This window comes from Carcharodon carcharias, chromosome 16, assembly GCF_017639515.1.
Source record: "Carcharodon carcharias isolate sCarCar2 chromosome 16, sCarCar2.pri, whole genome shotgun sequence".
NCBI lineage: Eukaryota > Metazoa > Chordata > Chondrichthyes > Lamniformes > Lamnidae > Carcharodon > Carcharodon carcharias.
In genome coordinates, this window is record NC_054482.1 from 63795750 (window position 1) to 63810060 (window position 14311).

General features: G+C 45.8%; 1 protein-coding gene across 1 annotated transcript in view; it reads right to left on the minus strand.

Annotated features, from left to right (window-relative positions):
• dab1a (DAB adaptor protein 1a) overlaps positions 1 to 14311 on the minus strand; it is a 198241-nt gene that overhangs the window by 158040 nt on the left and 25890 nt on the right. The window contains exon 3 of the mRNA XM_041207818.1: positions 8569 to 8667. Within this exon, the coding sequence (XP_041063752.1) occupies positions 8569 to 8667 (99 nt within the window). The remainder of the gene's footprint in view (positions 1 to 8568; positions 8668 to 14311) is intronic.

A 14311-nucleotide genomic window follows, 5' to 3' on the forward strand; every position in this document is an offset into this window, starting at 1 on the left:
GAGTTCAAATCTCACAATGGCAAACTATGAAACAATGTAACTTCATCTGAAACAGATGGAAACGGGTTTGTACTCAAAAGAGTTACATCTTCTTAACAAGCTTGGCCTAAATAGCCAAGTGGTTATGGTACTGGGCTTGTAACCCCAAGATCAAGAGTTCAAATCTCACAATGGCAAACTATGAAACAATGTAACTTCATCTGAAACAGATGGAAACAGGTTTGTACTCGAAAGAGTATCAAGAGTTCAAATCTCACAATGGCAAACTATGAAACAATGTAACTTCCACAGCCTTTGGAGGTGAGAGTATCAGATTGCTAACAACCTTTGTTGGGAGTGTGCCGGATTTAAAAGATTTAAAAGATTATCAAGAGTTCAAATCTCACATTGGGTGAGTGTAGTTAATCATCAAGTGGTACCAGCCGTGGAACTTGAATGAGTCAATTATGCAATTAAATGAATTTTTAGCTTGGCCTAAATGGCCAAGTGGTTATGGTACTGGGTTTGTAACCCTAAGATCAAGAGTTCAAATCTCACAATGGCAAACTATGAAACAATGTAACTTCATCTGAAACAGATGGAAACGTGTTTGTACTCAAAAGAGTTACAAATTAGTCTTAAAAAAGCTTGGCCTAAATAGCCAAGTGGTTATGGTATTGGGTTTGTAACCCCCAGATCAAGTGTTCAAATCTCACAATGGCAAACTATGGAACAATGTGACTTCATCTGAAACAGATGGAAACAGGTTTGTACTCGAAAGAGTATCAAGAGTTCAAATCTCACAATGGTAAACTATGAAATAATGTAACTTCATCTGAAACAGATGGAAACGGGTTTGTACTCGAAAGAGTTACATCTTCTTAACAAGCTTGGCCTAAATAGCCAAGTGGTTATGGTACTGGGCTTGTAACCCCAAGATCAAGAGTTCAAATCTCACAATGGCAAACTATGAAACAATGTTACTTCATCTGAAACAGATGCAGGGTTTGTACTCGAAAGAGTTACATCTTCTTATCCCAATTTTGTTGATTTGGTTTTCATTTAAAAGATTATCAAGAGTTCAAATCTCACAATGGCAAACTATGAAACAATATAACTTCAGGCTTACGCCGATGACGTGCTCCTTATGTTTAGTGACCCGGCTGACCTGCGGAGGATGCGCGAGTGCCAGGAGGTCTACTCTGCCGCGTCTTCTGCCAGGATCAACTGGGAGAAATGTTCTGGACTCCTGGTAGGTCAGTGGCAAATGGATCCCCTACCCGAGGAGCTCAGGCCTTTCACCTGGAGCAGGACCAGCCTCCTCTACCTGGGGGTCTATCTCTGCCCTGCTGAGGAATCCTGGCAGGAACTGGGGACGAAAGGCACCGCTCGCCTGCGGCGCTGGACAGGACTGCTCCGAGTGCTATCTTACTGGGGTCGAGTTCTGGTCATAAACCAGCTGATCGCCGTCATGTTGTGGTATCGACTGGTCACTTTGACCCCTCCCCGGACTTTGTCACAAGAATCCAGAAATTGTTAGTCGACTTCTTCTGGGACAAAAGATTGCACTGGGTCGCTGCTGAGGTTCTGAGTCTCCTGCTTAGGGAGGGTGGTCAGGCGCTAGTGTGCCTACGCACACAGGTGGCGACTTTCTGCCTTCAGACCCTGCAGCGATACCTCTACGTTGAGCCTCCTCCTAGATGGTGTGCCCTGATGACGTATTTCTTCCGTCAGGTGCACGGCCTGAATTATGACGTGCATCTGTTTATAGAACAGCTGGGCCTCGGTGGCTCCTTGCAGGCGTTGCCCGTCTTTTACCAGGACCTGATCAAAGTCTGGAAAGTGGTCGCCTTGCGACGCAGCTCTCCCCCGTCAGGAGTAGCGGCTATTGTCAGAGAGCCGCTGCTCAGGAATCCGCCCCTCCATCCTTTTCAGTGGTTGGCGGAGAGGAGGGCTGTGGCTGCAGGGGTGACCAGGATCGGGGACGTGCTGGGAGGTGGAGGACTGGTCTGGATGCTCCCGCAGGAGTTGGCGCGTCGCGCGTCTGTGAGTGTCCAGGTCGCAGCCGATGCCATCCAAGACCTGAGAACGGTCGTGCTTGGACCCGACGTTATTTTGGGTCTTGAGGTGGCCCAGGTGCGCGGTGGTCTTCCGTCTGAACGTTCCCCTGTTCGGACAGAATTCCACATTGGCCCCAAACCCCGAACCCTCCCTCGGGTGCTGGTGCCCCGCAATATGAGCCGCCTCGGGGACATGCCCTCCGTGTCTTTTGGCACAGCAAAGAGGGGCTTTTTGTACGGACTGCTGCTGCACACCTTCCATTTTCTCGCCCTTGTCCGTCACCCGGACACGCCCTGGCGTGCCTTGTTGCCATCCGGCGGCGGAGGCCCCCGATGGGAGGCCCTCTACGGAGGTGTCCTCCCCCTTTCTATCGGGGACCTGGGTTGGAGGGTGTTGCATGCAGCAGTCCCTTATAATAAGAGGATGCATAGGTTCACGGACTCTCAGGACACATGCCCTTTTTGCGGTCTTGTGGAGTCCGTGGACCATGTATACATAGGGTGTTGTAGGCTGCACTCCCTTTTTAGTTATTTGAAAAACCTTTTATTGATGTTTTGTTTGCACTTCAGCCCCACGCTCCTGATCTATGGGCACTCGGTGCGGAAGGGGGTCGGGAAGGAGGAGGACCTCCTCATGAACCTGCTCCTGGGCCTGGCCAAGTTGGCCATTAACAGGTCCAGGCAGCGGGCGATCGACAGGGGAGTCCCGCCCGATTGTTTGTCCCTCTTCCGTGGCTACGTTCGCTGCCGGATGTCCCTGGAGAGGGAGCACGCGGTGTCTGCTGACACGCTCGAGGCCTTCTGTGCTCGGTGGGCACCGCGGGGACTGGGGTGTTTTGTTGACTCCTTTAATCACATTTTGATTTAAAGTTTGTAAGGTTCCTTTAAATTTTGTCCTTGGTTTTACAGCTGACCTGAATTAGGGGCTGTGCCTGATTTATCCCAATTTTGTTGATTTGGTTTAATTGGTTTCTTTTAAAAGATTATCAAGAGTTCAAATCTCACAATGGCAAACTATGAAACAATGTAACTTCATCTGAAACAGATGGAAACGGGTTTGTACTCGAAAGAGTTACACCATCTTTTAGGACTACAAAATCTTTGCCCGAGCCATGTCTTCTCGGCTCGGCACCGTGCTGGACCACATGATCCACCCTGACCAGTCCTACACCGTCCCGGACCGAACCATTTATGATAACATCCATCTGGTCCGGGACATCATCCACCATTCCCAGAGGGCTGGTCTGTCGAGCGCCTTCCTGTCTCTCGATCAGGAGAAGGCGTTCGACAGGGTGGATCACGAATACTTACTCGGAACTCTGCGAGCTTTCGGGTTCGGGACGCATTTTGTCGCCCGGATCCGACTTCTGTACACCGCCGCGGAATGTCTAGTGAAGGTTAACGGGTCCCTGACGGCGCCCCTTCGCTTTGGGAGAGGGGTATGTCAGGGCTGCCCCCTGTCTGGCCAGTTGTATTCTATCTGCGTGGAGCCTTTCCTGCGCCTCTTGCGGAGGAGGTTGTCGGGATTGGTTCTGCGCGGGCCGGGCATCGGGGTGGTCCTTTCGGCTTACGCCGATGACGTGCTCCTTATGTTTAGTGACCCGGCTGACCTGCGGAGGATGCGCGAGTGCCAGGAGGTCTACTCTGCCGCTTCTTCTGCCAGGATCAACTGGGGTAAATGTTCTGGACTCCTGGTCGGTCAGTGGCAGATGGATCCCCTACCCGAGGAGCTCAGGCCTTTCACCTGGAGCAGGACCAGCCTCCTCTACCTGGGGGTCCATCTCTGCCCCGCTGAGGAATCCTGGCCGGCAAACTGGCAGGAACTGGAGACGAAAGTCACCGCTCGCCTGCGGCGCTGGACAGGACTGCTCCGAGTGCTATCTTACCGAGGTCGAGTTCTGGTCATAAACCAGCTGATCGCCGCCATGTTGTGGTATCGGCTGGTCACTTTGACCCCTCCCCCGGACTTTGTCACAAGAATCCAGAGATTGTTAGTCGACTTCTTCTGGGACAAAAGATTGCACTGGGTCGCTGCCGAGGTTCTGAGTCTCCCGCTTAGGGAGGGTGGTCAGGCGCTAGTGTGCCTACGCACACAGGTGGCGACTTTCCGCCTTCAGACCCTGCAGCGATACCTCTACGTCGAGCCTCCTCCTAGATGGTGTGCCCTGATGACGTATTTCTTCCGTCAGGTGCACGGCCTGAATTATGACGTGCAGCTCCTGTTTATAGAACAGCTGGGCCTCGGTGGCTCCTTGCAGGCGTTGCCCGTCTTTTACCAGGACCTGATCAAAGTCTGGAAAGTGGTCGCCTCGCGACGCAGCTCTCCCCCGTCAGGAGTAGCGGCTATCGTCAGAGAACCGCTGCTCAGGAATCCGCCCCTCCGTCCTTTTCAGTGGTTGGCGGAGAGGAGGGCTGTGGCCGCAGGGGTGACCAGGATCGGGGACGTGCTGGGTGGCGGAGGACTGGGCTGGATGCTCCCGCAGGAGTTGGCGCGACGCGCGTCTGTGAGTGTCCAGGTCGCAGCCGATGCCATCCAAGACCTGAGAACGGTCGTGCTCGGACCTGACGTTATTTTGGGTCTTGAGGCGGCCCAGGTGCGCGGTGGTCTTCCGTCTGAGCGTTCCCCTGTTCGGACGGAATTCCACATTGGCCCCAAGCCCCGAACCCTCCCTCGGGTGCTGGTGCCCCGCAATATGAGCCGCCTCGGGGACATGCCCTCTGTGCCTTTTGGCACGGCAAAGAGGGGCTTTTTGTACGGACTGCTGCTGCACACCTTCCATTTTCTCGCCCTTGTCCGTCGCCCGGACACGCCTTGGCGTGCCTTGTTGCCGTCCGGCGGCGGAGGCCCCCGATGGGAGGCTCTCTACGGAGGTGTCCTCCCCCTTTCTATCGGGGACCTGGGTTGGAGGGTGTTGCATGCAGCAGTCCCTTATAATAAGAGGATGCATAGGTTCACGGACTCTCAGGACACATGCCCTTTTTGCGGTCTTGTGGAGTCCGTGGACCATGTATACATAGGGTGTTGTAGGCTGCACTCCCTTTTTAGTTATTTGAAAAACCTTTTATTGATGTTTTGTTTGCACTTCAGCCCCACGCTCCTGATCTATGGGCACCCGGTGCGGAAGGGGGTCGGGAAGGAGGAGGACCTCCTCGTGAACCTGCTCCTGGGCCTGGCCAAGTTGGCCATTAACAGGTCCAGGCAGCGGGCGATCGACGGGGGAGTCCCGCCCGATTGTTTGTCCCTCTTCCGTGGCTACGTTCGCTGCCGGATGTCCCTGGAGAAGGAGCACGCGGTGTCTGCTGGCACTCTCGAGGCCTTACGTGCTCGGTGGGCACCGCGGGGACTGGGGTGTTTTGTTGACCCCTTTAATCACATTTTGATTTAAAGTTTGTAAGTTTCCTTTAAACTTTGTTCTTGGTTTTACAGCTGACCTGAATTAGGGGCTGTGCCTGATTTATCCCAATTTTGTTGATTTGGTTTTCATTTAAAAGATTATCAAGAGTTCAAATCTCACAATGGTAAACTATGAAATAATGTAACTTCATCTGAAACAGATGGAAACGGGTTTGTACTCGAAAGAGTTACATCTTCTTAACAAGCTTGGCCTAAATAGCCAAGTGGTTATGGTACTGGGCTTGTAACCCCAAGATCAAGAGTTCAAATCTCACAATGGCAAACTATGAAACAATGTTACTTCATCTGAAACAGATGCAGGGTTTGTACTCGAAAGAGTTACATCTTCTTAATCTTCCTAACCCTGCCGCTACGTCTCAGTGCTCCCCAACATCCACAGCAGAGGTGGAGGCAGCCTGTTGACTGCTACATCCTGTTTGTGATGACCTTGGCAGGCCTCCTCTGGAGGACCAAGACCTGGAGGGCCTCGGTCTGCTTTTGGGATCCTGCTGTTTGGCAGCAGCACCCTCCTCGGCCTGAGGATCTGGGGTTGCTGGGGTCACAGGAAGAGTGGATGGGCCGGACATTCCCAGTCACCTGGATGGATGGCCCTGGGGTGTATACCTGCTGATCGTCCTCCCTATGGGTGCCTGAGGGCCCCTGGCTGATTCCTTGAAGAGAAGGGGAAGCTGGAGTGATATCAAGCTTCCCCACAACCCTCTTGCGGTGACACTGTTGGAGGTCAACTACGCTGTCAGCAATGGAGTTCAGCCCACACAGCAGTGCAGGACCGATGTCCTTGACCAAGATCGCCGTGGCAGCTGGAATCCTACCAGTGTTCACCTTGGTGCGTTGGCATGCCGATGCTATCACCTCAGACTGAAGGTGGATGGACTTCTCCATCATGCCTTTCAATCTGAGAAGTGCAGCAGACATTCCTTCCTGATGTTCCCGGGCTTGCCTTTGCAGCTCCAAAAACTGAGGTATGACCAAGTCCAGAGGCTTGTCATCTGACTTGGACTCAGCAGATTTCTGGCCTCTAGCAGTCCGCCTAGTGCAAGAAACCTAGTAAGTCCCTGCCGCCGCCTGCTGTGGATCAGGCCGTGCAATGTGTTCACAGATTGTGACCTTGAAGCTACTCTAGAACTAAGTTCCACTGAGATGTGTGCTTCTGAGCTGGTGGAGGGCACTGTGATGGAGTTTCAGCAGATTCCTCTTCTGAGGTGTCTTCTGGGCTTGAGTCGAAGACCTGGGTCGTGGACTCCCTCGGCTGTTTCCCAGATGTGCCTGCAAAAGCAAGGGGAGATAATTAGTGCATGACAGTGGCCTGTGATACAAGACACATCACTCACAGCATGGTTGTCAGATGGATGTTGCACTGTTGGAACCTCACTTGGTAGAGCACTTCACTGCCAGCTTCACTGTCAGCACAGGAGCAGTCCAGGTCTTTGCCAACCAACTGGATGACTATATTTTCAAAGTCTGTTAGCACCTTGATGTCGGGCATTCCTCCACTGGTCTGTGACCTCTCCCTTTTGTTGCATACCAGCTTGTCCAGCATGAACACAGATGGAGAGAATGTAAACAGGATGCCTGCTAGGCCAGATAATAAGGATGCCTGGCATGTGTGGGTGGTGAGTGGTGCCATGGACAGGATGAGGACAATGAAGATGAGTGTGCATGTGTGTGTGCATGCATGCGTGCATATGTGTGTGTGTGTGTGTGTGTGTGTGTGTGTGTGTGTGTGTGTGTGTGTATGGTGATGTCCCTTGAACTGGCAGTGAGTGAGATCCCTGTGGATGTGAAATGGGTTTGTGAGTATGTGAGTTGAGAGTAACAAGAAGAGTGACTTACCCTGGTGGAATGGATGAGATCATTCATCCTCTTTTGGCATTGGGCGGCTGTCCTCTTTTACAGGGCATTAGCACTGATTACTGCTGCCTCCGCCTCCCAAGCCGGTTTGGCGATGTCGCTGCCCCTCCTATGGCCAGAACGAAGGTGGAGGACATCACAGTGCGCCTCCACGGCACCCAAAAGGCATCCAGGGATGTGTCACTGAATCGGAGAGCTGCAGTCTTCTTGCCTTTCAGGGCCATGTCTTCTGTGCAGCAGTCCTGGGCTGGAAGCACTGAGAGGTGCGCGCGCAGCGGCACTTTAAAAATAGCTCCCAGCGTGAGGAAGTGGCAAGGTGATGGCGTGGTGGGCAAATTAGAGCTCACCTGCCACCGAAATGGTGTGTTTTCTGGGAATGCATGATTAATGAGGCAGGATTGGGACGATAAGGCTTGAAAAGCTGCCATTGTGGCTGGCGTTCTTTTTCTCGCCTGCTATCACACAGTGTAAATCTGGGACGATTCTGCCCATTGACCCATTGGGAAGAATTTGGAATTTCCTACATGCAATTTTACTATTATGTTTTACTTTCTGAAATTTGGAGTGGACAACAATATGACATTGCCACAATGCATCATGGCAACGTTTAATTTGAGCACCAGAAACACAATTCATGATCAGTGAAGGGCGACATGTTTTTTTAATGTGGTATTTTTCTTTCAATTCTGTGATTTATGTATGCAGTTCAATTGATTCATGTGTTCCTTTGACCCAATTATAATTCAGCATCTGTATTGAAATAGCACAGTTTTCATTTCACGTCAACACAAATTTTGGGTAGTTAAGTTACTGAACAGGTAATGCATTGCATTTTGGGAAGTGGCATAAGACCATAGAGTCTTGCACTATTTCAGCTTTGCACAGGCAGCAGCATAATACTAGACAGTGAATTATTAAACTTAAATTTTTCAAGTAGTAACAAAGAGTTACCTGGCTATTGTATCTTAGTGTGTATACAGCATTCATGCATAAAACTTTCCCTGCCTAACAAAAACATGGAATCAGTGTAACCCAGACCAGACTCCACTTTGTGAGCAGGCATGTTTTAACCTTTTCAATTTTGTTGGTATCCTGTGCTGTGGATCTTGGACCATCATCTACATCTCATAATAATGAATATTACTGTAATAATAAAACAAATCCCCACTTAGGCTTTGGACTCAACTCCTCACCTGCTGAAGTATCTGAGGACTGCAAGCTAGGAATATTTTTATAATGGGACTCTGCTGTATGGTAACTTACTCCTGTTTTTTCATCAAAGATCTTTATGCCTCCGAATGAAATGGTCAGAAAGATTCTCTGCTTGTGTTCCCCTTTTGAGCGTGCTGCAGCTGCAATTCCCTGTTGGAGGTAAAACAACATGTGTCAATAAGAAAACACAAAGTTCAATCAAGCAGTCCTTGGGTTTCCGGCTTGCTAAACACAAAAATTCAAAAGAATCGTTGAATTCTGTCACGATTTCCCATGTAGTTCAATTGATTCATGTGTTCTTTTGGTCCAATTATATTGCAGCTTGTTTTGAAATGGCACTATTTTCATTTCACATCAACACAAAACCTGGAAAAGATGTCATTGAACACTGCATTTTGGGAAGCAGAATAAGGCTGTCTCAAAGAGGCAATCTCATATCATTTCATCTTTATACTAGCTTGGAAAAGAAATTACTTACAATGTATAAAGCAGAGTTACTTTTGATCTCATTAATATATGGTCGTGTTAAATTAGAGAAAAGAAGAAAAATTATATTTAGCAACTTACCACAACTTTCAGAAACATCCCAAAGTGCTTCACATACACTGACCTACTTTGAAGGGCAGTAATTGCTAAGCAAATGCAGAACAATGAGGCCAACCAGATCCCATAGGTAAGATGAATAGCCAGTTAATCAGCTTTGCTGTACTGGTTGAGAGGAAAGTCAGTCAGGAAGCATGTAAACTCTGTTCTCCTCATTGAATTAAGCAATGGAACTCTCTCTGTAGCAGTCCCTCAAAGTGAGTAGCCCTTGGCAAGAGCTTGGACGTGGAGTCTTTTAACATGGGGAGGCTGTTGCGCTGCACCACATGGTTCTAGCTGACTGGGAAACTCGCAATGGGACTGTTTATGTGCATTTGACCCATGAGAAACAGGCAGCTGGGAAATTGGTTTAACAAACATTTCTGATAATACAGTAGTCTTTTAATACTGCACTGAGTATCAGTGTACATTGTATGGTCAAGTCCTTGAGTGAGGCTTTAACCCACAATCTTCTAAACCAGAGGCAGGAGGGCTATCAGTTGTGTGAAATATGCAAAGACAAGGTTTAATCTTGGGTGTCTGCACATGCAACCAAACCAGAATCTAAGCTTCCATGAGAACTCAGAGCCACATGTGTGTAAACAAAGTTTACAAACCACAGTGTGACAGTTGAAGAGAAGCAATTCCACTTTATTTTAATAAATTATTTCTTTGTAGTGATAACCACACATTGCTGCCGTTCCAGGTCACAATTTAAGAGTTTTCAGGACTTATGTGTCATTTTCCTGACCTTCTGTCACATAGCCTCAAGGTGTTAACTTATGGCAATTGGTCAAAAGGCAATTATCTAACTGTAATATTGTGTGTGATATGATTTTTTTGTGCGAGGATGAAATTAATAACAACCACAAATTCTAGATCAGTGTTGCAGCATTAAATGGGTAATTCCTTGATTATCTGTTTGGGTCCCATCTCATACAACTGTAGCTGTTGCAAAGAACTTCTAAAGATCAGCAGGTTAATTCGAAACAGAAACCATCCAGCTTTGATTTACCAGAAAAAAATAATGGCATCATATATATGGGAGAAAAATAAAGTTGATGCTGATTAATTTATCCAGCAGTCAAGCAAGCCTTCTATTTTCTCCTCAATTATGTTAATGCTAAGATCATTCAAATCCTTAACGACCGACTTATCCAGCAGTGTTTCATTTACTGATGGATTCTTTACTTATGGGAGGACTGTACAAAATGACTGCTAATTAAAAGAAATGTTGAAGCCAAATTACATTGCAAAATTGATAGGAATCATTTTCTGAACCGCAACTGCAAGAGGCTGATTCTCTTTTTGATTGTGTTTGTTCCCCGTAAAGAAATTGGTGATATGATCTGATTTTATAAACTATGCCAGCTCTCCTCAGGCTATGAATAGTGCCACGTAAGAAAGTTTGGAAAGGATCACCAGGGCCATATGTGAGGTCAAAATAACCAGGGTTTTCCAGTGCAGCACTTCCCAGCTCATGATTTTGCATCCTATTAAAATGAATGGGCAAAACTATTGGGCTGGCAAGCATACAAGCAGAAAACCCTAGACGATATGACTGAATTTAGGATAAAATTTCTTTCAATATCCTCCCTTTAAAATCTTAAGATCACACCAGCATACTGTAGTAAGAATGAGAAAAGATCAACTGCATTACAATTGTTTAAAATATTTTGGCCAAAAAAATTGGAGTGCACCTAGAGTTGCGCGATCTTAGTACAATTTGTACAATCCAGGTGCATTGCATATAACCAAAGTGTAATGCAAACATCTAAAGAAGCTAGCAGCAGGACCAAGGCAAATTGATCTGTCAGCCTCATTTGTACTTTATAGGCTCACTGGGCACCAGTTGTCTAAGATAAGTCAAGTTCCTTTGTCACCTCTCAAAGGTAAGAAAGATCCAATGGAAGCTGGGTAGACAAACACTATACAAAGGAATGTAACAGAAGTGGTTTTCTGTTCATTAACTCGGCCATGACATTTATTTTTATATCAGGGCAACTGGGAACATGCTTAAGGACATAAACAGTGAAGGTACACCAAAGGGATTTGTCTGAAACGCATTTCAAAATATCTAGAGCAAAAAGTGTAACAGATCCTAAAACTGGAGGAATACTGAAAGGAAATAAATCATATTCTAGCCCATCAATTGCAAAAAAGATAGGGAGTACAGTTCCTGTTTTTCTTGCAATCAGCGATTTGGACGCAAATTGTGAACAAAGTTGCCCTCATGTTCAGAATTAAACTTTTTGCTCAAGTTTCTGTTCAAAGTCTTTGCATAGCACCGAGTATAAAATCTTCCATGAACCAGTGAATTGGGCAGTGATGTATGGCGAACTTAGAAAGATAGAAAATAGGAGGAGGTGTAGGTCATTCGGCCCTTCAAACCTGCTCCATCGTTCAATATGATCATGGTTGTTCCTCAATCTCAACACCATATTCCTGCTCTCTTCCCATATCCCTTGATGCCTTTAGTGTCTAGAAATCTATTTCCTTCTTTAATATATTCAGTGATTTGGCCTCCACAGCCTTCCGTGGTAGAGAATCCCACAGGTTCACCACCCTCTGAGCGAACAAATTTCTCCTCATCTCGGTCCTAAATGGCCTACCTCAGGCTGTGACCCCTTGCTCTAGAAACGCCCCCCCCCCCCAGCCAAAGGGAACATCCAGTCTCCAGCTCTGTCAGAATTTTATGTTTCAATGAGATTCCCCTTATTCTTCTAAACTCCAGTGAATACAAGCCTAGTTGACCCAATTTCTCCTCATACAACAATCTTGCCATCCCAGGACTCAGTCTGGTGAATATTTGCTGTACTCCCTCTATGGCAAGTATATTCTTTCTTAGGTTAAGAGACCAAAACTGCACACAGTACTCCAGATATGGTCTCACCTTAAAAAGAAATTGGCATTAAAAAATACCCCTTGATGTATTTAAGAGTGGTATCCCATTGCAGTTTTATTAATACAGTTGAAAACTGATTTATTATGAAAAATTGAGCATTTTAATCAGGGTGGCCTTGTCCACCACCTGTGAGTAAAGTAGCCTGATTTTAAAAATCTGAAAATGACTTTAAAAGAAATCTATACAGAACAATTTATTAGTTTCATTAGTGTACACTGTTAGTTTCTTAGTAGACAGTTTCTCAAAAGCCCAAAAAAGGGCACAATTAGTGCAAACTTGCCATGGCGATTTTTTTGACCTGAGTTTTTAGTGGGCAAGGCTGGCTTCCAGTGCAATGTTTTTAAAACCAGTGCAAAAGACCACAGAAACTGGATTTGCACTGGATGTAACTTGTACATGAAATTTCCCAACCCTCAATTAAGAATGAAGCCGATTGGCACAGACATGATTGGCCACCTTCTGTGCAGTATAATTTTATGAGCTCTCTCCTGGTGGATGGTCCTATGTTACTATTTCTATGAATTCGAAAGAGTTGCCTTAATATCCTGGTTATTAAGAGGCCTGTGCAATCAGATTGCCCTCACAGCCTGAGACAATTTTTTAACATTGACAGTGTGTCAGCATGGCTAAAATTAGTAAATTAACATGTGGGGATCATGGGTGGAAATTTGTATCCGATTAACTCATGTAGCAATTGGTTTGGATGATTTTGGGTGCTCTTGTGGAAATGCCAGGCCTGGGTATCTTAGTTGCTTAGCCATGAAAAATACTTGGGCTGACAGCTATTAAAATAAAATTTATTTTACTCTAATTTCTCAGAAAGAATTTTTATTGATAGGAAAGAAGAATTTAGAATTCACATTGGAGATCAAATCTTCACAGAGGAAAATTATTAAACTCTTGACTTTATTATGACTCTAGATTGGTCACATTTAAACGTCAAATGTCAAAATGTTGCTTATTGAAATCAAACAGGATACAAATCTTCAGAGTTTGACATTTTAATACAGTTTGTTTAAAAAAAAATACACAGTTACTGATAATCTTTGATGCCTTGACTTACGAGCATATGAATTAGGAGCAGATGTAGGCCACTCAGCTCCTCGAGCCTGCTCTGCCATTCAATAAGATCATGACTGATCTGATTGTAACCTCTCGCCTACCCCCGATAACCTTTTCCCCCTCTTGTTTACTAAGAATCTATCCACCTCTGCCTTAAAAATATTCAAATACTTTGCTTCCACCGATTTTTGAGGAAGGGAGTTCCAAAGACTCACTACCCTCTGAAAGAAAAAAATTCTCCTCATCTAAGTCTTAAATGAGCAACTCCTTATTTTTAAACAGTGACCCCTAGTTCTAGATTCTCCCACAAGAGGAAACATCCTCTTCACGTCCACCCTGTTTCAATCAAGCCGTCCCTTACTCCAGCGGATATAAGCCTAGCCTGTCCAACCTTTCCTCATAAGATAACCCGCTCATTCCTGGTATTAGCTTAGTAAACCTTCTCTGAACTGCTTCTAAAGCATTTACATCTTTCCTTAAATAAGGAAACCAATACCGTACACTGTACTCCAGACATGGTTTCACAAGTGTCCTGTACAACTGAAGCATAACCTCCCTATTTTTATATTCAATTCCGCTCACAATAAACAATAACATTCTATTAGCTTTCCTAATTACTTGCTGTACCTAACCTTTTGTGATTCATACACTAGGATAATTCAAAACACCAAAGCTTTGTGCATTAAGGCTTTATTTTCGACTTTAAGCCTTTCAAGCTAAGAACTGTGTGAGATGGTGTCAATTGCTCAGAGATTTAGAAAAAACTATTCCTCCTGTGTGTGCATTAATATAGTACATCAATAATGTACTATCATATAGAAATTGTATGAAAATGAATACAGCAACATGAGTCCCACGTAAATGGCCATTCTTTTTACGGAGGAATAATTGTGGCAATTTTTTTTCCTGTTTTTGTAAAGTGCAGAGAAATATTTGCTTATGTTGCAAAATATTTCCTAATCACATGTAGTGGCGCTGAGATTCAATCTCTATAGAAATGGTAGTTTGTTTCCAAGAAAATTTAATTTTGACAGCTTGATAGTAACTCATTGATACCTAAGTCAATCGGATACAAATTTCCACCCATGATCTCCACATGTTTATTTACTCATTTTAGCCATGCTGGCACATTGACAATATTTAAAAATTGTTTCAGGGTGTGAGGACAATCTGATTGTACAGGCCTCTTAACCATCAGGACATTAAGACAACTCTTTCCAGTTTCATAGAAATAGATCCATAGGA